Below are 26,766 nucleotides of genomic sequence, written 5' to 3'. Positions count from 1 at the left end.
TGAAACCCACAAGCCAACGAGAGGGAGTGGTTCAGCAAAGCTGCCTGTAAGAAGTGTGGTGACACGCCCTCGGGGAGAGGAGAGGTGGGTCCTGCCTGGGCCTCTTAGTTTTTGCCTCTCCTCAGGCACGGCCCTGAGGCCCTCCTCACTTTATCTCCAAAGTTCAGAGATTCAGTGATTTGTGACCTTGGGCACACAACTTCACTCCTTCAAGACAGTTTCCTTAGGTACAAAATGGGGATGCACAAACTTGTCTTTCCAGGCTGCTGGAAAGAGCTAAAACTTAGATACTGGATATGAGCTCATCTAATGCACACAGTAGGGCTCAATGAACGCCCCTTCCGTTTACATTCATGGCCAAGGGGCTCCTTCCTCCTGGGTCTGGAGAGTCCCTGCCTGCCCTGTGAGGCCAGGCTTAAAGGAAGGAGCAGCTAGGTGGGACCTGGGGAGGAGAGGTGGGCCTGGGACCCAGCCAGGCCCTTTATCCAAGCCTGTGCTCTGATTTAGAGCCTTCCTGCCTCCTGCTCCAGGGATGGGAGGGCAAGCAGACACTTAATCACATTCTCCCCAAAGGCCTCCCCATGTTGGCTGCTGGTAGGGCAATGCTATGAGTGTCTGAACTGGGACACTTCTGAGAGTGAAAGGAGCATGATTTGTAATGTATATGCTGGGCCCACTAGCAAATACTCGTTCTGTTCCACAAACCAACGCATATGATCACTCTAGCTAATAATTTCCCATCCTAGCTGCGGGCTCACTGTACCCTTACAACACTCTGAGAGGTTAGCCAGGCCCCAATTGGCGGATGGCCCACTTTACAGACAGGAAACCGTTAACATTCCCAAGGTCATACTGTGGGTGGACAGGATCTAAGTCACGAACCATCACAACCATACAGTGGTACTTGCCCTGTCCCTCCTCCTCACCCCAAATTCCCTGTTTCACTTTCATCCCAAGGAAACAGGCCTGTTCGGCATCACTGCTGGCCCGGAAGGTCCATGAGCCTGACTCTGTCACTAGTGTCACTCGCTAGCTCTGTGACCTTGAGTGAGTGACTCAACCTCTCTGTGCTTTGGTTTCCTCTTCTGTAAAACAGGGATAATAACATCTTCTCCAGGTCACTGTGTTGAGAAAAATAAGACCTAGCCCAGGATCCGGCACACTTTAGGTGCTCAGTAAGTATTGGTAGATTGGGTGATTTAATAAATATCTGACTATCGGCTGTTCATTTGTTGGCAAGAGTGGACAACACACAGTGGGTCCATAAATGTTAACTGAGCTCCTATGATGTGCCAGGCTCTGTGCTAAATGTTTTCTATGCACAACCTTCCTGGATTCCTCACATCCTTATAAGGGAGGTAAGATTCTTGTCCCCACTTTCTAGACAGAGAATGGCAGCACAGGGAGTTTAAGTAACGTGGGCAGGGTCACAGAACAAAGAGGAGGTACAGAGATGCTGGAACCCAAGGCAGGGCTGTTACTGTCCATGTGCATGGCCTGCCTCCCTCATTGCCCAGCTAGGGAAAGGGAGGCCCAGAGAGGGCAGGTTACTTGCCCAAGGTCACGCAGGGGACGGTGGCGGAGGCCTGGAGACCTCTGAGGGTTTCCTTTGCGGACCCCCCTCCCCACGCGCTCGGGCCCCTCCAATCGGCAGCTCTGCGTGCGGGGGCGCACATCCCCCTGCTGTCAGTCAGTCAGCCCGTCTGTCTACGCGGACGCAGCGGTGCACCCCTCCCCAGCCTAGGGCGCTGCGCAGGGAGAGGCAGCGCCCGGCAGCCCACGGACGGCAGCGCCTGCGCCCGCGGCTCCCCAGCCGGTGCGCGGGAGTCGCGGAGGACAGGGCGCGGCAGCCGGCCGGCAGCGAGATCTCTTGCTCCCTCGCTCGCTCTCTGCGCTCGGGAAAAGCCCAGCCGGGAAGCCCCAGAGACCCGCCCTCCAAGATGAAGAAGCTCCAGGGAGCTCACCTCAGCAAGGTAGGGCACGAGGGCAGGGGCGCACCTGAGGGAGGGGTGCGGAGGCCCGCCCCCTCTCGAGCCCCCTGGGAGGGTGGGAGAGGGCACCTGCAACCGGCTCAGGGCTCCGGAGGAGGCCGGCAGAGCTGGATTGCAGGGAGGGGAGGGGTCACAGCCTGCACGGGGTGGAGAGTGGCCTTCCCCTTCTGGGGATCTGGATGCAGTGTGATGGGGCCTGGGGTTCACTGGGCCAGGTCCTGCGAACAGGTGTCTCAAGGCACAGGAGGCACGAGGTAGGGGTGCTGGGGCCAGGCACCCGCCCCTCCCCAGGACCCGGGTCCATTTCCCCCAGGGGCTGATCTGGGGGGGTGGGAGATGTTAGAATAGCTGAGACAGCCTTGAGCAGGACTGGTCGGGGGTGGGGGCTTGGAGCAGGTCCTCACCTGTGCACTCTGCGCTGAAGCAGCCTCCGTGAGCCAGCAGCTGCGCCCTGGTTTCCTACCAGTGCTCCTGCCCTGCAGTGCCCACCTCCTGCTTCCTCCCCACCCCCTTCATTCTCCTGGCAGCTTTGGCTTCCCTGATAAGACCCCAGGCTGCCCCTCAGCAGGGCAAGAGGGAGGCAAAGACAAGTAGGGAGGAAATGGGAGACCCAAGGGCTGTGGAGGTGGGGTGGAAGCTGGCATGAGAGAAAAAGCCAAGTCTATGTGTTCCTGGAGCCCTGGGCCCAGACCTCAGCCCCGCCCCACCTTGTCCTGTGGGATTGGACCTGCCAGCCAAGTCACATGTATGTGGGGAGGGAGAGTCTCGGGGGAAGTTTTCTAGCTTTTGGCTTAAGAGTACCAGTCTTAGCCAAGGAGTCAGAACGCCTGGGTACTGTTTCTACAGGTGCCGCTTACCCTGTGACTTGGGGCAAGTCTGTGTTCTAGCCTGGACCATCACTGGTCCATTCCCAGCGTGCGGCACCAAAGCAGGCCCCACAGTCCAGGGGGGTGGATACTGTGAACTCCCAGCTGCTGGTGTGGTGGACGGTCCCCTCTCCCGCAAGACCCACCGCCACCATACACTCGTTCAAGCTCTCTGCCCTTGGGCAGCTGAGCGTGGAACCACTGTGCTAAGTGGGTCCTTTTTGTTTCCTGACATAAGTGACTTGCTGGGGTCATTTGTGGGTCTTTTGGGTCTTCTTGAGTCCAGCCCCTGTTCTTTTCCATCCTACTCTCTCCTCCTTCCTCTCTCTTCTCACAAGAGCCCCCGCCCCTCACTGGCACAGGGCTACTCATTATGTAAATAGCCATGTTGTATGAAGCCTGATCTCAAGTAATCCTCCAACAATCCTGGGCCCTAAGTCTTATTATCCCCAATTTATAGACAAGGAAACTGAGGGGTGCAGGTTACTGCTTTCCCGAAGGTGGGCTGAACCACCTAGGGCCAGCAGGGTAGGGGTGGGACCCCTGGCCTCAGTGTCCCCTCCCTTGGTCTCCAGGAGAAGGGGGTCGGGGAGTGAGGAGGCGTCAGCTATGGCAGCGTTATTCAGAGATGAGCACGGGACTTAGGGTCAGGGGTCTGAGTCCTGGCTTTGCTCTGCCCTTAACTTGCTGTTTGACCTTGGGCTCGCCCCTTCTCCTCTGAAACTCACTTTCCTGATCTGCACAATAATGAAGTCAGACTCCAGATTCCTACTGTCTCTCTCATCCTGAAGGAGGTATGAAAGCCTTGGCTTGGGAAGTCGTACCTCTCTCAGCCCCGACACTGCTGGTGACCTACCTCTGTTGGCCCCTAAAAGAGGGGGTGTGGTCTGGCAAACTCAGATGTGTGTGCCTGTGTGACTCTGGGTGGAGAGTGGGGGGATCAGGGGTGGGAGCCTCACACCCAGGCAGAAGTGTGAAGCAACTCGTCCAGCTCCCAGCCCTACCCCGCTGATCTTGTTGCCTTTCTTGGTCTCTCAGTTCTGTCCTCTCTGTGCCAGCCTCCTGGGATTTACCGCGTGGTGGGGTTGGAGGCTCCACGTGGGCTTTGGACTGGCTCAGCTTTGGAGGACCCCATCCCCTGTTCCTGGAGCAGGAGCAGGCTTCCCTCTGATTGGGGGAGGAGGGGATGGAAGAGCTGGCAGCATCCTGCTCTTGGAACTCTTGTCACCATGGAAACAGAGAGCCGGGACTGTTCTGTGAACGTAGAAAGGGCAGCAACTTCTCAGGAGGGATCAGAGGAACCTCATTATCAGGGCCTCCTGCCAGCTGGCCTGAGGTGGGGGGGTCACAGGGTGACAGGTCTGCCTCCTCACCCAATACTAGGGGCCAGTGTCAACTGGCTGCTACCCCGTCCCTCTTGGAGTTCACCTGGGAGGGAGTGGTTCCAGAGGGCTGATGCCCACGCAGCTGGAGAGGAAGACTTGGGGAAAGGGGCACCCGAGGGAAGGGGTGGGTTTCATACAGATCTAGGAGCTGCTGCTGTCCTCACCCCAGCATGTCTGAGATCACAGCTAAAGAACCACCAGCAACATAATTGTTTCAACCCCTGGAGCCCAGTTACTTGAAAAGCAGCTTCTTCATGCTCTTCTTCATTGTCAGCATCACCCATAATCATGCCAGGCTGCCCCCATCACCACTGCCCCTCTGGCCAATAGCCAGCCTCAGGCGGGATCACCACCATGGTTGTCACTATCACTGAGAGCCCAATGCTGTTACCACATTTCTGCCACCTGAGCCCGTTGCCCTAACCGTGTCGTTGCAGCCAGGCATCTCCAGTCCTGTGACACTCGGACTCTCCTTTCACCGTCCTCATCCCAGCAAGGTTTCCTCTGTCACCTGATTTGTGTGTAGACACCTACTTGAGCTGGTGCCAGGAAGGGCAATTTTAGGGGATAAAGCAAATTGGGTAGTAGCTATTTGCTGAGTCCCTGTGCTGGGATCTGATCTGGTCCTCGAGCACTGTGGTGAAGTCTCCTTGATGAATCTTGCCTCACAGATCATCAGAGCCAGAAGACTATTAGCTAAAGATTATCTAGACTTGCATTTCTGCCAAGTATATCCTGACATGCTAGCTCCTTGAGACCCTTTTCTTAAGTAGAATTGGAGAATACTGTCTGTTCTAGTCTCTACTTGGAGAGTCACAGTGCATATTGGTCCATTAAAGGATCTGACAAGTCCTGCAGCAAAGCAACCTGTTTTACCTTGTGATAACCCAGCTTTCCCCAAACTTTTAAATTCAAGAATCCTTTGTTCCACCCAACATCTACAAACATTTCAAGTGATGTATTTTTGGAATTAGTGATCTATCCAATCCCCTCAGTGTCCATATGGGGAAACCAAGGCTCAAAAGAGTCTTTCCTAAAGTTGCACAGTGAATTGGCACAGACCTGGGATGAGAATCGTGGTCTCCTGACGCCCAGTCCAGTGGAATCACTGTTTCCCCACGGTTGTTCCTCAGCAGGAAGCAGGAGGGTCCTTTCTCCTCTCTGAAAACCATGAACATTATTTGATAATGGGCCTTCTTTGCAGCTCCGTCCTCCTCTGCCATGGGGCATGGCTTTCAGAGGCAAGCAGAAAAGGTGTAGCTGCCCCTTTCTCCTGCCCATTCCTGGAGTCACTTCTGGGAACTGCTGTCTGAATTTTAGATAGTCATCCTGGTAACGTTGGGCTTCCTTCCTGGCCCTAAGCCTGGACAGCTCATGGACACACTAACTCATCTCTCGGGCCAGGGTTCCAAGCACCTGGAGGAAGGCCTCCATCGCCCAGCCCCAGCCTGAAGTGAGAATGCCCAGTGGGCTTCCCTGCCCTCCTTAAATCACAGGAGGGGACTTTAGGGACAGCTGGTTGCCATTCCCCTCTGTGCATGCATCTTTCCTCCAGAGACAGGAAGATTACAACTTTCTGAGGCAGACTGGGGCTTCAGTAGCTTCTTCCTGCTTGTGAGCTAAAATTCACAGTCCTCAGTAAGCCTTCTTGAGCCACACAGCATAAATCTAAGCCCAGGGGAGCCCACATTCTCTCCATGCCCCGTCCTTTCTATGCTAAGGGTCCCAATTCTTCCTCTTGTCCTCCTGTAACTGCCTTTCCTGAATACACTCCAATCTAGTCAGCTGCACATGCTCCAAACTGCCACTGTCTTTCTTAAAATATGGTGCCCAGAATGGAGTAGCAGAACCCCAGCACTGGGTGGTTGAAGACCTGGGCTCCAGCATCAGGAAGCTCTGGGCCGGAAACCTAGTTCTCCCACTAGCCAGCCTTGCGAAAACTGTGGGTGTGTCATCATACCTCTTTGAGCCTCAGTTTCCCTCAGATGAGTACTTAGCTCATAGAGTTGTTCTGGGAATGAAATCAGGTAATGTGAGTGAAATGTTTAGTGCAGCGAGTGCGTGGTAAGTGCTCACACACAGTAACTGTTATTAAGATCGTCATCGTCGTCGTCATCAAATAGGACCATCCCTTCATTGGACCCCTGTGTTAGCCAAACTAAGATCAAGGTGGCTTTCTTAGTGCCTGAGCCACCCTGCTAGTCTCAAAAGTCTGTAGTCCCCTGAAACCCCAGGGAGCTCCTGCCTATTAACCTGTCAGCCCAGGTGAGACCCGTTGATTATCTGAACCAATAGAGTTCTTGGCACTTAGTCCTGTTTGATTCCATATTCTTATTTTGGGGGTTCCAGTTCAACCTGGCCTCACCTTCTCCCTCACCCCTTTGGTCTCTCTTACTGGCAGCACATCACCCCAGACCTGCTGATGACCCCCAGCGACCAGGGCAATGTAGACCTGGACGTGGACTTTGCCGCAGACCGGGGGAACTGGACAGGCAAGCTGGACTTCCTGCTGTCCTGCATCGGCTACTGTGTAGGCCTGGGGAACGTCTGGCGTTTCCCCTATCGAGCCTACACCAACGGAGGAGGTATGGGCCTGATGCCTGCATGAGGGGCATCTAGTCCAATGGGCCAAGGCTCAGGGTGGAGTGAGGTGTTAAGTGGCCTTGGCCACTGTCTCCTATGTGACCTTGGGCTGAATTAGTTGAAAGCAGTGACCTGGGGCTGGAAGGGGGAGCTCACCCTGCCGTGTCCCTTTTCCTCTCCCAGTCCCCTCCTTCCTGTCTCATCCCCAGCATGGATACACACTCGGTTCTCTTGACAAGCCCTGGCGCTTCCTGGGCCGTGAGTGATGGGCAGAGGGGGCTGCCTCTGCTTGGTGATGAAGGGCTGTGTGTGCCTGTCAGTGATCACTGTGCTCTGTCTTCTCCTCGACACCTCTCTCCCACCTCACCTCCTCCGGAACCTCGCTCCTTCGATCAGTCATTCCTGCTCTTGAATCTTCGATCTAGCCTCCTCTCTTGTTCCTTCCATTCACGCTGCAAACCCAGCATCTCTTTCATCTTAAATTCTCTGTCCCTGCCTCTCCATCAAGTGGCTGTTCTAAGTCTCATTAACAATAGCTGGGGTTAGCACTCACCCTCGGCCAGGCCCCAGGCTCAGTGCTCTCCAGGCCTGTCTCATTTAACCCTGATGACAACCACCTGGGTAGGCACCGTCTTGATGAGGCCGCAGTGCTTGGAGAGGCCAAGTTCCTTGCCCAAGGTCACACGATGGGGATCCACCATTCCACCCCAGGGCTATCGTCTCCAGAGCCAATGTGCTCCCACCAGCACTGTGTCTCCTCCCAACTCTACCAAACTCCTTAAAGAAGCGCATATTGGCAGAGCGACAGAAATCCAAGTAGAACTAGATGAAGCAAGGACGAGATGAATTGGGATGACTGGGAAGTGTGGGACGAGTGCTGACCTCCAAAGCTCCAGGAACTCAGGGATGTCCATAGTTGTCTCTGTCCTCCCTCTCCCTGGTTCTGATGCTTCTTCCCTCTCTGTGTGCTGACCTCCTTTTTCCCTGGACCAGGCTTCCTCCTTACAGGTGGGTCGGGGGTGGCCACAGACAGCTCTGGAATGACTTCCTTCTCAGCACTGCTCTCTCTGAATGAATCTATATAGAATTGCAGGGAAGGTATCTAATTGGCCTGCCTTGGGATATGTGCCCAGGAAGGGGTGGGCAGGGGTTGGCTGGTGTAACTGGCAGCACTTCCAGAGCCATATGGTGGTGGGCAGTCCTGTAAAGGAGCTGGCTGCTGACATGAGAAGAAAAGGGGAAGGGATGCTGGGCACACGGGACCACAGGAGGCAGCCACAAGCCCCTGAGGTGGGGCTGGGGAGAGGGGAGGGGCAGTAGACTGGAGCCATGTTCTGCAGGGCATCGATTTCTGTACTGACGGTTTGTACTTCCTCTGGCAGGGAATGCACTTATTCATTCACTCATTTGTTCATTCATTCACTCAATGTCTGCTCTGAGCCCAGTCCTGGCCTGGGCGCTGGGGCTACAGAGGTGAGTAAATCCCGCCCCCCCCCCCGCCCCCCCCACCCGACCCCTTGGCCCTCAGTGATCTCCTAGCATAAGAGAAGACAGTCTTGTACTGCCCAGCCCTAATCCACGTGAGAAGTGGTGGTGTCTGCCAGCCAGGGGAGGGGTGGGGCGGGGCTCGAGCTGGGCTTTAGGGCGAGCCCAGCCCCAGACCCTCCCCGCCCTCCCTTCTCCTCCTCGCAGGCGCCTTCCTTGTGCCCTACTTCCTCATGCTGGCCATCTGCGGCATCCCCCTCTTCTTCCTCGAGCTCTCTCTGGGCCAGTTCTCCAGCCTGGGACCCCTGGCTGTCTGGAAAATCAGCCCCCTCTTCAAAGGTGAGGCTTCAGTGGGGTGCTCTGAGCCTGAGGGAGGCGGGGAGGTTCCCGCCACAACCTGTAGGCAGAGAGGGAGGTGAAACCCAGAAAGGGGACGGCTTCCTTGGCCTGAAGGCCACCCGCTCCCCCGCCCAGGTGCCGGCGCGGCCATGCTGCTCATCGTGGGCCTGGTGGCCATCTACTACAACATGATCATCGCCTACGTCCTCTTCTACCTCTTCGCCTCCCTCACCAGCAACCTGCCCTGGGAGCACTGTGGCAACTGGTGGAACACGGACCTCTGCCTCGAGCACAGAGGCTCCAAGGACGGCAACGGGGCCCTGCCCCTCAACCTCACCAGCACCGTCAGCCCCAGCGAGGAGTACTGGAGGTCAGGCCCCCGCCGGCCCAGCAACGGTCAGGGAGGGACAGAAGGCATCAGTGTGCCCGTGTCCCCAAGGGGCTCAGCATACGCACCTCAAAGGCCAAGCTCAGGTGCTCGTGTTAGGTGGACCCTGGGTTCTAATCCCAGCTCTTCACCTGGCCAGCTGTGTGACCGTGAACAGTTTCTTTTGCTTTATCTTGGAAGTGGGTGTGCTAATAGTATTGGAAGGTTACTGTGAGGATGCAAGGAAAGAAAGCTTATAAATTGTGCTGCCCAGCCTGGTGGACTGTGAGTGCCCAGTAAGTGCTAGCTGATGGCAATGATGCCGACGGTAACGGTAATCGTCAACTTTTGCAGCCTCAGTTTCCTCCTCTGCTCAAGGGGGTAATAAGAGTCCCTGCTTCATAGGATGGTATCAGTCAGTCACTCACTCATTCGTTCTTTCAGTCTGTATTTATTGAGTACCGACTGTACTAGTGGGTAAGGCACTTAGCAGAGGCCATGATCCTACAGGACCATCTCAGGTTAGTCTAACAGGAGAAAGAAGACTGTAGGAGAGAGTAAGGGGTTGCTATGCGAATGATGCAGGTAATGCAGGTAAAACCCTTAACACAGTGCCCGGCACATTGCAAGCCCCTGTGAATGGCGGGTATCAAAAGGGCATCGCTGCCCATTGGCCTGTCCCAAAGTCCCACTTTATAGCTGAGAAAACAAGGCCCAGAGGCTTGCTCAGTACCTACTGGCAGAGGCAGTACTGGAACCAAGGCCTCCTGATCCCTGATCTTGTTCTGGAACATTCCAGAGTAGCCTTGTTCCTAGGTAGGGACCATTGGTTAACCAGAGGACACAGACCAGATACCCCCAACCCTTTACCTAGTAGCAAAAGGCTACTCTTAGGAATCTTCCCCCAAATGAGCCGCATGTCTTGAAATGTTTTAATCTCCAACCCACACATATTACATGGTCCATCCGTTTATCCATTTAAAGTCCATCCAAAGTGTCTGCACCTGCTGAGGAGTATGTCTGACCAATGGGGAAGGGCTTGGGTCTGCAGCTAAAAGCCAAAGAACATGACATGGTCACTGGCAGCGGCCAGGGGTCTCCATGGCAACGCCATGGCCCACTGCATCAGTTGGGGGGAGCAGGCAGGAAGCCGATTGGCAGTCTCACAGGGCTGAAGGGAGCTGAGTGAGTGGAGGGACTTTACAGAGGGGATCCACATGGAAAGGTGAGGCACCAGCAAGAGGGACAGCCATACCACCCCTGAGGCAAGGAGGCAGTGTTACCGGAACCAGGGAAAATTTGAAGCCTTGGAGGAAGGGCTGCCCAACAAAAGCTGTGCTATAGAAGAAGGCAGTCACAGCCAGACCCTCTGATGGTGTGCGTGCATGTATGCGTGTACGTGTGTACACATGTGTGTGCAAATACCCCAACCCATCATCCAGTCTCCTGCTGTTGCCTCCCATTAGCCAGACCCAGATGGAAATTGAAGAGGAAAGCAGCCTGCGTGATGGGGTCTGTAGAAGCCCACCTCGTGGCTGCTGAGCTGGTCAGAGAAGGATGGAGAGGAATCAAATAGAAAAAAGCCAGGATAGTCTCGCAGGCCGGCCACAGCTTTACTCCATGTCTGTGGAACGTGGCAGGGTCACCAGAGGACATTCAGACCTTGTCTCCCACAGCCGCTACGTCCTCCACATCCAAGGCAGCCGGGGCATCGGAAGTCCTGGGCAGATCCGCTGGAACCTCTGCCTTTGCCTGCTGCTTGCCTGGGTCATCGTGTTCCTCTGTATCCTCAAGGGTGTGAAGTCCTCGGGCAAGGTGAAGCTGGGAGGCCCCGGAGGCTTGAGAGGCTGGGAAGGGTGAGGTCTTCCTGAGGAGGCAGGGTGTGGACTGAGCCTGAGAGGATGGATGGACTTCAACTGGGAAGAGGGGGAGGGAGAGTGCATTGAGACTGGGGGAGGGAGGCACTGCCTGAAGGAAGATGTGGGGGTGAGCCTGGATGGTGGCTAGGCTGGCTCGCTAGACTAGAAACACGCCGAGAGCGGGACCTATCTGTTATTCAAGCTTCTTTCCTAACCTAGTGCTTGGCGCTTTGAAGAACCTCAGCAAGTGTTCATTGAGTGCTTGGAGGGTGGGTATGAGTGACGGCTCTTTGAAATGCAAGCACGAGAACACCCAGTTGTCACACTCAATTGGAAAGTCTAGAGGGTCTGCTTCAGGCATGGCTGGATCTAGAGGTTCAGTTGGAGTTATCAGGAATGTCGTTCTCTTGGTGTCTCAGCAGTACTTTCCTCCAGATTGGCTTCCTTCTCAGGCTACGTTTTTCATGAGGTTGCCCCTAGCAGCTCTAGGCTTACATCTTACCTGCTTAGTATTCTCCCTTGTCCCAAGTTTCAAAAATCCTAGAACTGAGTCTCACTGGATACATAGGTCTGATATCCATCCCTGAACCAGTCACCGTGGGCAGGAGGGTGGAGTGCTCAGCTTGGCTGGGGCTGGGAATGGAGTCAGCGCCAGGTGGGAAAGTCAGGCGACTGTTATCTGAAGAAGGCCAGCTAGATGCTGGGAAGACAAAGCCGCAGACGCCCGTTTTAGGTTATGAAGGGAAGGAAGGACTTGGAACTTCCTTTAGGTTATGAAGGGAAGGAAGGACTTGGAAACCTTCTGAGCGGTTTAATCAATCATTTATAAATTAGAACTTGTCCCTCTGCAAAGGGCTGGGAGACGTTGTCCACGAGGAAGAGAACCACTAAAAGAAAGATTAGAAAGACAGTGTAGAGACCATTAGAAAGCCAGGAGAGGTCATCGTGGTGCAAGCCGAGGCAGCGAGGCTGGAGACTTGATGGTGTTTGCTGAGGGCGAGGCTGGAGGTCTGGGAACAGGCACAGACGGGGCAGAGGGGAGTTTGGGCATGTCCAGCGTCTGATGACCACGCAGGCTGGGTTTGCAGGGGGCCTGGACCAGGGTGCAGTGGAGCTAGAGAGAGTGGACGGTTGGGAACAGCCTTGGAAAGCAGTGATGTGTGGAGGGAGTGAGGGACTGCTCCCAGCTTAGGCTGCATAGGTGAGTTAGTAAGGTGGGGATTTCTTTTTTTTTTTTTTGCGGTACGCGGGCCTCTCACTGCTGTGGCCTCTCCCATTGCGGAGCACAGGCTCCGGACGCGCAGGCTCAGCGGCCATGGTTCACGGGCCCAGCCGCTCCGCGGCACGTGGGATCTTCCCGGACCGGGGCACAAACCCGTGTCCCCTGCATCGGCAGGCGGATTCTCAACCACTGCGCCACCAGGGAAGCCCAGGTGGGGATTTCTGAGAGGAGCAAAGGAGAGAGAAGGTCACCCCCCTTACTGTCTCTCAGGTGGTGTATTTCACGGCCACGTTCCCCTACCTCATCCTGCTCATGCTGCTGGTCCGTGGAGTCACCCTCCCAGGGGCCTGGAAGGGCATCCAGTTCTATCTCACCCCTCAGTTCCACCACCTGTTGTCTTCCAAGGTGAGGCCCTCAAAGCCTGCGTGCAGAGGGAAGAGTCAGGCTGGGGAGAGGAAAGAGGGCTCCCTGGGAAAAGAGGGGGTGGGGGGAAGAACCTTCCACATGGGGAGCCCCGTGTACCAGGCGCTGTGCTTGGCACTTTCCTTGATTATTATTCACAATCCTATGCAGTAGGCATTATTCTCTCATTTTACAGATGAAGAAGCTGAGGCGCAAAAGTGTTGGTGATACGCTTAAGGTCACACGACTAGGGGGTGGGAGAGTTGGGATTTCCACCCTAATCTGTCTGACTCCAAACCCCAAGGAGGGCATTGTAATAATAATAGAAACAGCAATGGTCCTGACACCTAACGTTTCTTATTGTTGGTGGATGACTGTGCCTGGCCCTGCTCTAGCACTTTGCATGTATGTAGTTACAGAATCCTTACCACCACCCTACGAGGGAGGTCCTGTTCCTATCCCCTCAGTACAGACGAGGGTCCTGAGGCCTGGAGAGGTGATGTGGCCTGGCCAGGTTACACAGATAAAAAATGGTAGAGCTGGGATTCCAATTCAGGTCCCTCCAACTCTAGGGAGGAAGTAAAGGGGTTCCAGGGGCTTATTGTCAGTAGGCATCTACTGAAAATTTACACGAGGCACTACTTCCTTCAAAACCGGACCAAGCTTAGAGAGTATCTCCTAGATCCTGGATGGGGAAACTGAGGCCCAGAGAGGGGAAGGGATTTGCCCAGGTCCTGCAGTGTAAGTGTTGGAGCAGGGCTTACTTCCTGCCGGTGTCACTCGTGAGCCAGGCTCTTCACCACAGCATCCCTGGACCTGTCGACTGGCTCTTGCCCCACCTCCTTCCTCCTCTGGACACCATGGTGTGCCAGCCCCTTCTCTCTGGCCTCCATCTGCATCCTTTCCTGCCACAGGTGTGGATCGAAGCTGCTCTTCAGATCTTCTACTCCCTGGGTGTGGGCTTCGGGGGGCTCCTCACCTTTGCATCCTACAACACGTTTCACCAGAACATCTATAGGTCAGGGCTGCCTCCCAGATCCCAGGGGCTGGAGTGGGGAGGAGAGTGGCTGGCTGGGGAGGGCCTCGTGGGTGAAGGCGTGGCCCGCTCACCCTGGCCTGTGCCTGGACTTCTCCCGGCAGAGACACCTTCATCGTCACCCTGGGCAACGCCATCACCAGCATCCTGGCTGGCTTTGCCATCTTCTCCGTGCTGGGCTACATGTCTCAGGAGCTGGGTGTGCCTGTGGACCAAGTAGCCAAAGCAGGTGAGCAGGCTGCCCAGCCCTGGTGGGTGGAGGGTGTGTCGGGGACAGCTGGGCTGGGCAAGTTAACATACATGTGGCCCAGCAAGGTTGTGGATGGGTATGTCACGTGCGTGTGCGTGCACACGAATGAATGTGTCTTAGCTGCTCTCTGGGTGTCCTAGAGCAAAGGGATGAATGTACAAATGAGTATGTGTCAACCTGTGTCTGGAGATAAGTGACTTTCTATAGGAGATTGTCTTGTTTTGCCGCATCTTAGGAACTTGCCTTGCTTGTCCAGATGAGTCACAACCTGTGTGCAGATGGCTGTGCAAGTTAACTGAGGGTTTGAATGATGTGAATCAGTGTCTTGTGCCAATGGGAGTGTCTGAGTATGTGTGTTCATGGAACTGTTTGTGCAAATGATTGTGTACATAAGTGTATTCAAATGAGGTTTTCTATTTGGTCTTGCGTTTTCTCGTGCACTCATTATTAATTAATTTATTTTATCAACCTGTGTTTATGGAGCACCGACAGTGTGCTGGCCTGTATCCTAAAAATTAAGAAAGTGTTGGAAGTGTGCAGTGAGTGTACGTCTCTGGGTCTGGCTGAACCAAGTGTGCCCAAGTGGCTGTGAGCGACCACGTGCGTCTGAGTACGTATGTGGGACCCCCGCGTTCCCCAGACTGCTGACGCCGTGTGCCCTTGGCCCAGGCCCTGGCCTGGCCTTTGTCGTCTATCCACAGGCCATGACCATGCTGCCTCTATCGCCTTTCTGGTCCTTCCTCTTCTTCTTCATGCTGCTGACTCTTGGCTTGGACAGCCAGGTGAGCTGCTCCACGCCAGTGGGTGCACCTTGTGGTGTGTGTCTGTGTCTCTGTGCGTGTGTATGTGTGTGTGATGTGTGTATCTCTATGTGTGTCTGTGCGTGTGTGAGATGCATGACTGTGTATGTCTTCGTGTATTGTGTCTGTGTGTATGGCATGTGTGTGACGTGGATCTGTGTGATGTGTCTATCTATGTGTTTACCTGTGTGTGTATGTGTGGCGTGTGTGTATCTGTGCCTGTGAGATGTGTATCTGTGTGTGTTTGTATGTGTGTGTGGGGGGGGAAGAACTCTGACCCCCCCCATTCTCCCCCCCCCAGTTTGCCTTCCTGGAGACCATTGTGACAGCTGTTACAGATGAGTTCCCGTATTACCTGCGGCCCAAGAAGGCTGTGTTCTCAGGGCTCATCTGTGTGGCCATGTACCTGATGGGGCTGGTCCTCACCACGGATGTGAGTGGCGCTGCGGGGTGGGCGGGCAGCTGGTGGGCAAGGCTGGGGCAGACACCTGCGGCACTGTCTGCGGCCAGGCCAAGCACTCCCTGAACTACCTGCTTCTTCCTCCTTGGGAGGAACCTAGTCCACCCCAGGCCCTCTCTCCCAGGGGCAGCTTGGCCTGTGACCCAGAGTCCTGACTTTGGAGTCTGAAAGACCTGGGTTCAAGCCTCGCTCCTGCATTTGCTAAGGGACCTCAGGACAAGTGGTTTCACCCCCCTGAGGCTGTTTTCCCGCTGATAAAATGGGGTCTACATCTAGGCTTGCTGTGAGACTCAAATCAGATGATGTGTATAAAGGGCTCGGGAGGCAGACAGCAGTCACGCTGTCATCGTCTTGCCCTCCCCGCCGGTCTGGCTGCTTCCTGCTCACTTCCTGCCTGGGGAAGGGGTGGCATCAGGGAGAGAGGCTGGGATAAGGGGACCCCAGAGCTGCGACTTGTGTTCCAGGGGGGCATGTACTGGCTGGTCCTTCTGGACGACTACAGCGCCAGCTTCGGGCTAATGGTGGCGGTGATCACCACGTGCCTCGCTGTCACCCGGGTGTATGGTGAGAGGGGCCATGGGAGGTGGAGTCAGGCTCCCCACCGTGGGAGAGTGGGAGTCTACCCTGGAGCCCCCCTGCACTGGGTTCCCGGTCCCGAGGGCCAGGGTTTCCGGTGGGGGCAGCTGGAGTGGAGGAGGGGTTGCTGGTGCTTGTGGGGCTGCGGGTGGGACCACGCTCCTCCCTCCCCTGTGCAGGCATCCAGAGGTTCTGCCGGGATATCCACATGATGCTGGGCTTCAAGCCGGGCCTCTACTTCAGGGCCTGCTGGCTGTTCCTGTCCCCGGCCACGCTCCTGGTAACCGGGGGTGGGAGGGAGGGCTGCTGGCTGGGGACTCAGGGCTGAGAGCAGGGCCCCTCTGGGCGTTCAGTCTGGTAGGACTGCCCTGGCCCATAGTGGGCCTCTGTCAGGGCTGAGAGGTGGGGCGGGCACCGGGATCCTGGTCTACCCCCCTCCCCCTTGATGCCCCCAGCTTTTGTAGCTGTGCTGAGGCTGGTCCTGCGTTTGGTTGGCAAAATGAGCGGGGCTTTCTCAGGCCTCAGAAGCTTAAGGCTGGGGTCAGAGCAGCTCAGGGGTAGGCCGCCTCAGGAATTAGGGCGCCTCAGAGCTGGGCTGTCTCAGGTCTTGGCGTTGGGTCAGCTTGGGGCAGGGCTGTCTGAGGACTTGCAAAGGCTCCAAAGATGGACCATCTAGGTTCTGGTACAGCTTAGGACTGGGCTGTCTCAGAAACTGGGTGGTTCTGGGCTGAGCTATCTCAGGCTTTAAGGTAGCTCAGACCTGGGCTATCCCAAGCCCTGGGCCATGCCCGAGGCCCACGTTGATGCTGGGAGCCCCCCACCTGCAGGCCCTGCTGGTGTATAGCATCGTCAAGTACCAGCCCTCAGAATATGGTAGCTACCGCTTCCCAGCCTGGGCGGAGCTGCTGGGCATCCTGATGGGCCTGCTGTCCTGCCTCATGATCCCAGCCGGCATGCTGGTGGCTGTGCTTCGAGAGGAAGGCTCGCTCTGGGAGGTGAGTCTGCCCCACCCCTGCCTGCTCCCAGCCCCCTGACCTGTGGCCCTGCCCTGGGCCCAACCTCCAGAAGAGAAAACGTCTGCTCCAGCACCTTTTCCAGAGCCTGCAGGATTCTTTTAACTGGGAAGAGCATTTTTTTCTAACCAGTAGCCTGGGCTATGAATCAGCTCAGATCTGCTTGGTCTGTGGCAGGCTCTGGGGCCAGAGTCCTATCCTGTGGCCCCTCCCACCACCTGGGGCCCCTGGCAAGGGAGGGGCACAGACCACGGATACTGGCCACTGCCCACGTGTCTTGGGGGAACCTGAAAGGACAAGGGTCTTATCCAAGGTCCATGGTGAGTTGGGCAGGGGTCAGGACTTGAACTCAGGTTGCTAGCTTCCCTGTGGAACTCAGGGTCAGAGGCAACATTGAAGGACCCCAGGGGTGGGCTGTCACCCTCCTCCGGTGACGGGGAGCCCTGCCCATGGCCAGGGCTTTGTGGAGAGACCCAGAAAGCATACAGAGTGCAAGCTGTTTGGTATGGGATTCTGCAGGCTCGGAAGAGGGGAATAGGGACCCTTTGTGGGCCAGTGGACATGCTGGGTTGCTGTGCAGCTGCTGGAGATCCCGCCCCTCTCTGAGCCTCAGGTGCCCTCTGCACACTGAGCCCTCCACTTCTTTTTTTAAAATTTTTTAATCTAATTTTATTTATTTTTTATAGAGCAGGTTCTTATTAGTTATCTATTTTATACCTATTAGCGTATATACGTCAATCCCAATCTCCCAATTCATCCCACTACCACCACCCCCGCCCCCCACTTTCCCTCCTTGGTGTCCATACATTTGTTCTCTACATCCGTGTCTGAGCCCTCCACTTCTGAGGCCGTGGGTGTGGAGTCCTCTGGTGGCAAGAGGCTGTCATAGTGAGTGGAGCTGAGTGAGCCTGCCAGGGCCGAGACGGCCTTGGGACACACACACACACCATCAGAGGTGTGCTGGAGCCACTAGTACTGCTTCATGAGAGCTAATTGTTAAATATTCAGAAGTACGCTGACCCAGTTGTTAAACCATTGACAGCTTGAAATTGACAAGTGTGGGGATAATTACAACAGTGAGATTGGCTACAAATCAGGGCTCCTGTGCCCCTCCACCCCTCCCCAGCCTGCTAACCAGCTCACTACTGCCCACCCCCCTACCTCACATACCTCCACTGTTCCTTGGCTGTCCCTTGCCCCATCTTCCAGCTTCTGGAGGGAGGCTCAGAGCCCTTCCCTGGCAGAAGTGGGCTGTGGTCACACTGCGCAGATCCAGGGGAGTCCTGGAGTCCAGCCACTGCTCTGCCTCCAACTGCTGTATGACTTTGAGGCAAACCCCTTTCCTTTTCTGAACCTCAGGAGCCCCACCTGTGCTGCTAAAGGAAAATTGTCTCCTTGTTGAGAGCCAGGGTGTCTGCGAAGGGAAGGAGGAGGGCTCCAGCTCCCAGGAAGCTCATGGTTCCCAAGCCTTGCTTTGCCTCCCTCCTGTCCTGCTGCCACCGCTGCCCACAGCCAGGCGGAGGGGACAGGTTGTTGGGGGATCGCAGAGCCCCACAGAGAAGTCATTGCCCCGCTCAGGGGTGCCACCTTCAGAGACCAAGCTTCCCAGCACTGACCCACTAGGATCGGAATCCTGGGTCTGCCACTTGCCAGCTTTGTGACCCTAAGCAAGTGAACGTACCTCTCTGAACCTTGCTTTCTCAGTCCTTAAAATTAGGACAGTGATCCTTACCTGTCAGGGGAGATACCGTGATCACAAAGGTGGTTCTCCAGTGCACGGCTCATCCATTGCACTCCGGATGTGCTGATCCCTGCGATTTCCCCAAACGTGGGAAACTCGACTGCAGAATTTGTAGCAGTGGGGGACTGCGTTTGTGCTTTCCCCTAAAAAAAAAAAAAAAAAAAATGAGTATAGTGATAACTGCCCATACGGTTGCTGTGAGAAGAAAAAAAGCTCATCAATGAAGTCAGTACTGTGACAGGCAGAAAAGCAGGGTATTTTTAAAGTTCAGGATGGGGTCAAGACTGCCTGGGTTCAAATGCCACACCACCGCTTCCCACCGGTGTGACCTTGGCCAACTTAACTAATGTCTCTGAACCGTACTTTCAGACAGTATCTGTGTGGGGGGGGTGGAGGTAATAATAATACTCCTCTCATAGGGATAGTGTAAGGATTAAATAAGCCCATACTCAGCACAGAGCTGGGACCCGGTGAGTACTCAGTTCTAAGCTGGGGGGTTCTCACCTCAAAACCTGGGGTGATTTTGCCCTCAGGGGACCCTTGGCAATGTCTGGAGACATTTTTGATTGTCCTGAGAGGGTGGGATTGGAGGGGGAATGCTACTGGCATCTAGAGGTCAGGGATCCTGCTACACACGGTTCGATGTGCAGAACACCTCCTAGGCCACAATGTCAGTGGTGCTCTCAGGTGGGGAAACCTTGGTTTAGGCACTAGTGTGCAGCTGGAAACAAATCTAAGTCCTCAAACTCAGGGAGCTTGTATTTTAATGCGGGAGACGGACAATAAACAAACAAACACATGAAGGCAGTGGTAAGTGCAATACTTAAAAACAAAACCAAACCTAACAAAGCCAGAGCACAGGAATAGAGAGTGATGGAGGACGGGGTTCTGGCCAGGGTGACCAGGGGAGACCTCTCTGAGGAGGTGACAGAGACCTGACGAAATCGCCAAGGTGATTGGTTTAGATGTCTAAGGGGAGAGCATTCCAGGCAGAAGGACAGTCAGTGCAAAGGCCCTGAGGCAGGAGGGGCCGGCACGTTTGAAGTCAGCGAGACTGGATCAGAGGAGGTGGAGAGAGAGTGGCGGGAACCAAGATCACGAAGGTAGACAGGGGTCAGGACGTGGCGGCCATGAGAGCACTTTGGATTTCATTCCAAGTGAGATGACAAGCCTTTGGCAGGTTCCTGAGTGGTGGGGTAACATTACTGTCAATGCATTTTAATGGGCATCACTGTGCTTTGAGTATAGAGCTGTGCTAGGCCCCACGCTAAGGGCATGGCACACATTATCTCCCTTGGAATCTACACCCAGGAGGCTCCACTTAATGTTGGTTGTCTCCCTTCATTGAAGGGCCTGGGGCTCTTCTCCCTGGCAGGGCAGGCAGAGGGCTTTGGGAATTTGGTCTGAGGAAGACAGAATCCTAGAATGTCCAGGCTTAGTCATCACCTTAGCTCCCTCCTTCCATGGAAACTGGAGCTTGGAGAGGGAAAGGTCAGACATCTGAGTCAGACTGACCATGGCCACTCTGTCTCCATCTTCCCAGTGCATGGCTCTCTCCCCAAAGCTCCCAGCTCTTCAGGACTCAGCATTTAGGGGAGGGACCCAGAGTGGACTCCTGGACTGCCTGCCATGTAACCATAACAACAGCCACCATTTACTGGGCCTTACTCTGTTCCCAGCACCCTGCTCAGCAGTGCCTTCCTAACCACCCTTTGAAGGCATCACGATTCCCAAGTTACAGATGCTGGAAGCAGAGCTTAAATTCCATGCCCAAAGGACACCCAACTTGTGAGTGGCAGGGCAGAATTCTCCCCAGGCATGTGACTCACTCCCTTGGGGAAGTGACAGTGCCCCCGCCCTTTCCCCGGGTTGTTGCACAGACTAATCCAGGTGACGCGGTAAGTGTTTTGCCGGTGACCCTGGAAGCAGTCCCTGAGCCCTGGTTCTCAGCCCTGTGGTTGCTCTGCTGCAGCGGCTCCAGCAGGCCAGCCGGCCAGCCCTAGATTGGGGCCCGTCACTGGAGGAGAACCGGACAGGCATGTACGTGGCCACGCTGGCCGGGAGCCAGTCCCCCAAGCCACTGATGGTGCACATGCGCAAGTACGGGGGCATCACCAGCTTCGAGAACACAGCCATCGAGGTGGACCGAGAGATTGCAGAGGAGGAGGAATCCATGATGTGAGATGGGAAGCAGGCAGACAGGAGGCCCTGCCGGCTCCCAAGGGTTGCCACACACCCTCTGGGGTTCTGAGAGGCCTGAGGCTGCGGGAGGTTGCCATGGTGATGCCGGTCCCCAGAGCAAGTCCCTTTTTGTGGCCTCTGCCTCTCCTAAAACCTCTGTCTACTCCCAACACACACGCACACGCACACGCAACCGCACACGCACACACTCAAAGCTGAAAATGAGCCAGCTCAGCCCTTACTTCACAGATGGACAGACTGAGGCCCAAGGTCACACGACAGAAGGGACTGGACCCCAGGCCTCCTGACCGGCCAGCTCCCTTTCTCATGTGGCAGCTGGGACCACCCTCTCATCTCTGTTCAGGGCCCAGTCCCTTCTCTTCTCTTGGGGAGCCTGCCCCATACACTTCAACGAATCAGAATCTTGAGCTGGGCAAGGACACTCAGGTTGTCTCGAGGCCCACGAGGCCCCGGGCATCAAGGGTTATCAAGTCAAGTGGGAGAAAGATCCCTGTGGGTTCACGTGTGCAGGCCAGGTTTCCTGAAGGAGGTGGGACCTGAGGGCCCTGGAGGATGGGCAAGTTTGGAGAGAGAGAGAGGAAGAGGACGGCAGGGTGGGGAGGGCCTCTGGCCAAGGCGTTGATCCAGCCAAGGTGTGGGGGTCAGAATATAGCCCCCTTCTCCTCCCCTGGGGCCAGGAGGTAGCCTAGGGAGAGACCAAGGGTGAGTGAGTGAGGAGAGCGGGAGAGTGGTGGGAGAAGTTACCAGCTTACAACAGGATTCAAGTGGGAATGCAGATCGTTGGAGAGGGTGAGCCAGGGACGCGGGTGGGCAGGGGATTTGCAGGATCATGTGCTTTAGATAGAATATCCTTCTGGCTCAGCGTGCAAGGTGGAATAGAGGGGATGGGGTAGAGGCGGGAAGCCTGCGGAGGAGAGACCAGAGGGGCTAGTGCCTGAGCTTGGGTATTAGGAGGGTGGAGGGAGGGAAAGAAGGAGGACCCCAGAGCTTCCCTCTCTGGACCCTATGCCCTCTAGTGTGGGGAGCCCTGGGCATGATTAGAACCGGGGAAGGGAGGGAGGTGCCCGACCTGCACTGTGGAGGTGGGAACGAGGGGTCCCTCTCTTCCCTTCTCCCTTGTCCTGGCGGCCCTCACTGTTTCCTCTAGCTCCAGGCACTGCTGGGGAATGGGCCTTGGCTGTGGACGACCAGGCCACTAAGAGCCTTGGGAGGTGGTCCACACATATGGCTGTCTGGTCCCAGTGCTGCCGACTCTGCCTCAGCACACGGGTCCCTGGGCACGGACACCCGAGTGGAGGCAGAGAGCAGAGGGCGGGCGGCACCCCAGGCCTGTAGCCAGAGACCTTGGCATCTTCAATCCCCAGGCTTGGGAGGGGCTGCCCTGGGGTCCCTCCTTCCCCGAGAGATGAGGGTGGGGTGAGAAAACGCCTGATCAGGTCCCTTGCACATGGCATCCTCCAGTGGGGCAGGGTGGCCTGGTGCATCTGTGCCAACCCCTGTGCCCTCTCTGCTGGTGTTTCCCCAACCCATCTGTGTTCTGTTAATAAACACCAATGAAGTCATCTTCCTTACCCTGTCTCCTTACTGCTGAGAGCCACGAGGGGGACAGCACAGAACTTTCTGGTTCCCATCAGACAGATAAAGGGAACTGAGGCTCAGCTGCCTCCTTTCCTGGCCCACCTGGCTTCTGACCCTAGCTTTGCCATTTCTCCTTGGCAGTGGTCGGTGGGTGGGGCTTAGGAAGGATGATGAAGATGAGGAAGGCCCTTAAAGACCACCTAGTCTCCCGTTATACATACGGACAAACCGAGGCCCACAGAGGGGAAGAGACCTGCTCAAGGTTACCCAGCAGAGACAGGCAGAGCTGGGGACAAACCAGGGCCTGTCAGCCATCTCCTTTCCCTGGCCAGCTGCCCTCCTTCCCTCCCCAGCTCTTTCCCAGCCTTACCTGCAGTTGCAGCTGGAGCTCCAAGAGTAGAATTGGGAGGAGCCATGACTTTCCCAGGCCGGAAGAATTTCCTGGTTCTACCCACCCCCACCTGGCAGGACCTTGCCAATATAAAAGGGCCCCAGTGCCTTTCAAATGCGAGGCCCAGGTGTTTGCAAAGGCTTTGAATGCGGGTGGAGAGGAAGGGCTGCTGCATACTTCGGATATTAATAAATTTCCCCTAACAAAGGGCCAGGGCCCCCTCCTGCCCCCTCTTTGTTTGGGGCTCTGGGTGGGGGAAGAGAGATGGGTTTGCTAATTTGCAGAGGATGCAGGAATGGCCTTCACAGTTCACAATGCTTCTTCCCACACCCTGGGGGCGGGCTCCAGCCTTGCTCACAAAGCCCCTGGCGCCCGGCCCTCTCAGCACCCCCACAGCCACCTCTGGCCCGGAAGGAGGCGCTCTCCGGGCTTGCTCCAGGATGGAGCCTGAGCTCTAGGACTGAGCATGGCTCGTGAGTACTCCTCACGCAGCCCCTTGGCTGTAGCCCTGCATCTTGGAAGTCAGGAGCGGAGGATCCTAGGAGTCTAGGCTTTTCTTTTCCCAGATTCCCGAGTCTGCAGTTGGAGGATTCGAGGCATCTATGAACTCCACCAGCCTCAGCTCCTCCAGCCTCACCTCCCTTGCCCTGCTTTCCTCCTGCCTCCGCTCTTCCTGGCCACCGCCCTGCCGCTGCGGTTCCTGGACTGTCCTCCCTGGCCCAGTCTTCCAGTCTGTCCTGCTTTTCCCATTTCCGCTGCTCCGACAGCCTTTCCAGCTGCCCCAGGCTTCTGCTTCCTCTGCTGCCCATGCCATCTCCCTACTGCTCCCGTCCTGATCTCCATATTGACTTCAGATCTCCCTGCCTCATACCAGATGCCAGCCAGGCCCCGATCGCAGTGGGAGCTGATTAAGGACCAGGGACCCACAGCTGGAGGCATCCCTGACAGCACAGTACGCATCGGACAGGAGACATCAGCCCTGTCTGGAGTAGAAGCCCAGCCTGGAATCCTAGAATGTCCCAGCAGGTGCCAAACCCAAGTGCCTACAGGGCCAGGCAGGGAACCCCGGCGAGCAGAGCTGTGGGTGTAAATGGGAGAGTAAGTGGCATCTGACCCTTAGTGACTATTGGAGAGACAAGAGGGCCTGGTGGGGACTGTGATGAACTGGAGAAGAAGGTATGATGCCTCTCTTAAGGGGGAGCTACCTCAGAAGTGTGGGCCCAGGTCTCCAGATAGCCTGGCTTTTTAAGAGAAGAGGGAAATCTGGATTTTCACGAGACATTTCCCATTTTTAAATGTGGGAAACTGATTCAGAACGTGTAAAAGAGCATGGCTCAGTTAGGGCCTCCTGTCAGCCTCTCAGTGCACGCCGACAGCTCAGCAGAATTAGGGCCTTAGCAGTCGGAGAGGCAGGGCTTGCCTGGGGATCCACGGTGAGAGTGGCCTAGAGCTGAAGCCAGGCCCAGGGCTCCCCACTCCTGCTCAGTGCTCTGCTTCCTGTCTTCGCTAATCTCTGTGTCCATGGACCCCTGACCCTGGGAGGCTGATGGGGGGCCCTGGGAGGCAGTGGATGTGCCTGGCTGGGGTGTGGTGGAGGGGTGACCTGGGGCCCTCCATTCCTGTTCTGGGAGTCATCAGAGACCGAGAGGCACTGAGATGGGGCCGTGGACCATCTGCCGTGACTTCCAGCCTATGATCTGTGAGAGCAAATGGGGGTGGGGGTGGGGCAGAGGAGAGAGAGGCCACACCATTAGGGCAGCCATATTCTCAAGGTTAAGTTAGGGTCAACAGATAACACCGTGGGTCCGCTGGTTATCTTGCTGTTTGGTCCTCAGTAGGCCCTGCCCCCTCCACCACCCCCGCCAAGTTCGTCTCTGCATGGTTCCCTGAATAGGCCCAGGTTCCCTGACCCAGTGCCTTCTCCATCTACCCATTGGAATCCTGTCCATCCTCTCAGGTCCCACCTCCATACAGTCTTTATCACCCCCAGGTATGGACTCCTGGGGTCTTCAGGGGGGCTGGCTCAGCCCTACATCTGGTGAGCCCTGCCCAGCCTAGCCTGCACAGAGCACTCACGGTGTTCTGAGACAGCCCATTAATTTCCGTGCAGTTAAGACCCTTACATCACGCTCTTTGGACCCCAGAGTACTTGGGGCAGCAGTAGGGCACCATCGGGGGGCGGGTGTGCTACTTAGCCACACAGACCTGGGGTCGTTCCCTGCTCTGCCCCTCCTGGCTGTGTGGCCTTGGGGACCCACAGTGCCAGTGCACAGCTTTGCACGATGGATGCAGCATCAATCTAAAAGCAGTTTCTTGGTGGCTCTGGGGACAGCGAGCGAAGAGTTAAGACAGTCCCAGCCCCTCCGAATTCCACGTGAATTCCACGTGACCCGGGGTTGCAGAGCCTCCGGGTCTGCGGTGGACACCGTTCTCCAGACTCATTTTTTGCTAATGGCTCATGGAAAGTTTGGCTCCTTGAGCTCCAGACCACTCCCTCTGGGGCCTGAGGCCTCGCTGACGCTGGTCTTGCCCTGGAAGGGCATCCAGAGCCGCCTCCCACCCGCGGAGCCTTGGTCAGCACCCCTACAGCACGTCTGCCTGACTTCCTGCTGCCTGCCCTTCTCCCCCAGGACTGAGCAGCAGCCCGCCCCCTCTGGCCACATGGAGGCCTCCTCCCGGCACCCCCATCCAGGATCACTTTTCATTTGGGGGAATTTTCCCACTAAAGCCCACAGCATCTGTGAGCTGTGTCCCTTCGAGTATTGGAGTGGGTAGCAGCCCAGGAGGACTCGGACATCCGCTGGTCAGAGCCCAATCTCGACTCCATTGCTCACTGGCTGTGTGACCAGCTGAATCTACTGCCCTTCTCTGAACCCAGGTGTCCTCAGATGTCAAATGGGGAGAATAACTTTCCCCTGGCAGGGGATTAAATGAGGTAATATAGCTGCTTGATGCCTATTAAAAAAAAAAAGATCAGAATGCTTAACCTAAAACGTGGCATGTAGAAATTCTCTCCAGGTGTCATGGTTCTCAAGAGCCTGCTCTCCCTTGCACAAATAAAGAAACAGGCCTAGCTCGCTCCTTCAACCAACCAACCTGGGGGAAGGAGGGCGGGGGTGGTGTGCTTGGAGCCAGAGACAGGCCAAGACGGAGCCCATGGCTTGCACCTTCCAGCTCCATGGCATTTGCCTTGGAGGCTAGACCAGCGTCCCCATCAGTAAGATGAATGGGTTGGACAGGAACCGTGTTGTGCCCCACAGAGGTGGCTGGAGGGAGAGCTGTGGGCAGAGGGGAGCTCAGTGCCCCTGCCTGCCCAATTCAGGCTTTTGCCAGTGACCATGCCGTGGAGAGCTACAGGGGGAGCACCACCTCTCTGGAGCCAGATTCAGGGCTTGTCCCCTCTTGCAGGATGGAGTTGTGAGTAGGAGCCCTGATGGTTTCTGCAGTGAGCTAGGATGCCCTGCCTGCCAACCCAGTCAGAGGTGGAGGATGTGGTGTGGGGCTGGGGGCAGTGGGACAGGAATAAAATCCTCCGGGCCAAAAGCCTTGCTTGGACCTTGATTCTGCTGAGCGGGTTCAGGGTCTCAGAGAGTTTGGGGGCTTGGGGTGACGGGAGTCAGAGCCAGGGGAGGGGCCGACGGTCAATATTGATCTAGCTGAGTCAGGGGAGCAGGATGGGGAAGCGGGAAGGCTGGGGTGGGGCCTGCCGATAACTGGATCTTCCAGCTGCCAGTGTGACTGTGGGAACCGGGGAAGGGGGTGCTCAACACAGAATTCCCAAACTGGGTTCTTGCTAAGACTACAGCCGCCTGGAGCCCTGCCCAGTCCAGCGTTTCCTAATCCCTGCGGGTGGAGCCTGAAGTATCTGTATTTTTAGCAAACTTCCCGGGTGATTCTGAGCAGCCAGCCGAGTTCCCATATATATTTGGGGCCCACGGGTTCACCCCTGTTGCTGTAATGATGAGGAAACTGAGGTCCAGAGAGGGAAAGTAACACGCCCAAGGTCACACCAGGAGAGAATGATGATAATCCCCTCCTTTTTCTTGCGGGACGAGATAGTCCACTTCTAGATAACTCCATTCACCATCTGCTGTGGCCCAAGGCCCTGGAAGGGATGGCCGCCCAGAGGGAAGTGGCCTCTGAGACCTTTGCGGGCCCAGGTGGAGAAGGGAGGGTGGGGCTCATCCCAGGAGGAAGGACAAGGAGGGCGTCCATTTCCA

At 56.1% G+C, this 26,766-nt stretch overlaps 1 protein-coding gene and 1 non-coding gene across 3 annotated transcripts; both read left to right on the top strand.

The window, feature by feature from the left end:
- Positions 1 to 1,851: 1,851 nt before the first annotated feature.
- SLC6A7 (solute carrier family 6 member 7) lies at positions 1,852 to 22,133 on the top strand. 2 transcript variants are annotated; one of them, XM_060006848.1, is made up of 14 exons: positions 1,852 to 1,973; positions 6,644 to 6,827; positions 8,518 to 8,649; positions 8,785 to 9,019; positions 10,693 to 10,831; positions 12,368 to 12,502; positions 13,414 to 13,517; positions 13,640 to 13,764; positions 14,455 to 14,567; positions 14,887 to 15,018; positions 15,510 to 15,609; positions 15,801 to 15,901; positions 16,449 to 16,616; positions 20,348 to 22,133. In XM_060006848.1, exons 1-14 carry the CDS (start codon positions 1,941 to 1,943, stop codon positions 20,555 to 20,557), a joined length of 1,911 nt encoding a protein of 636 aa, XP_059862831.1. In that variant the 5' UTR covers positions 1,852 to 1,940; the 3' UTR covers positions 20,558 to 22,133. The 2 variants fall into 2 exon arrangements, with proteins under 2 accessions (XP_059862831.1, XP_059862832.1); XM_060006849.1 differs by lacking the exon at positions 20,348 to 22,133 and adding an exon at positions 17,994 to 18,190.
- LOC132423789 (U1 spliceosomal RNA) lies at positions 18,359 to 18,521 on the top strand. The gene has a single exon (XR_009519099.1). It is a non-coding gene; the product is annotated as a U1 spliceosomal RNA (small nuclear RNA).
- Positions 22,134 to 26,766: the final 4,633 nt, after the last annotated feature.

The sequence above is a fragment of the Delphinus delphis genome, chromosome 3, assembly GCF_949987515.2.
Source record: "Delphinus delphis chromosome 3, mDelDel1.2, whole genome shotgun sequence".
Classification (NCBI taxonomy): Eukaryota; Metazoa; Chordata; class Mammalia; order Artiodactyla; family Delphinidae; genus Delphinus; species Delphinus delphis.
Note: the sequence above shows the minus strand (reverse complement) of the source record. Positions and strands in the feature narration are given on the sequence as shown.

Excerpts from the sequence above, each read along its gene's own strand:
- SLC6A7 (XM_060006848.1), top strand. The coding sequence starts at position 1,941 with ATGAAGAAGCTCCAGGGAGCTCACCTCAGCAAG. Across the intron at positions 6,828-8,517 it reads AGCCTACACCAACGGAGGAG|GCGCCTTCCTTGTGCCCTAC; the intron begins GTATGGGCCTGA and ends TCCTCCTCGCAG. Across the intron at positions 9,020-10,692 it reads CCCAGCGAGGAGTACTGGAG|CCGCTACGTCCTCCACATCC; the intron begins GTCAGGCCCCCG and ends TGTCTCCCACAG.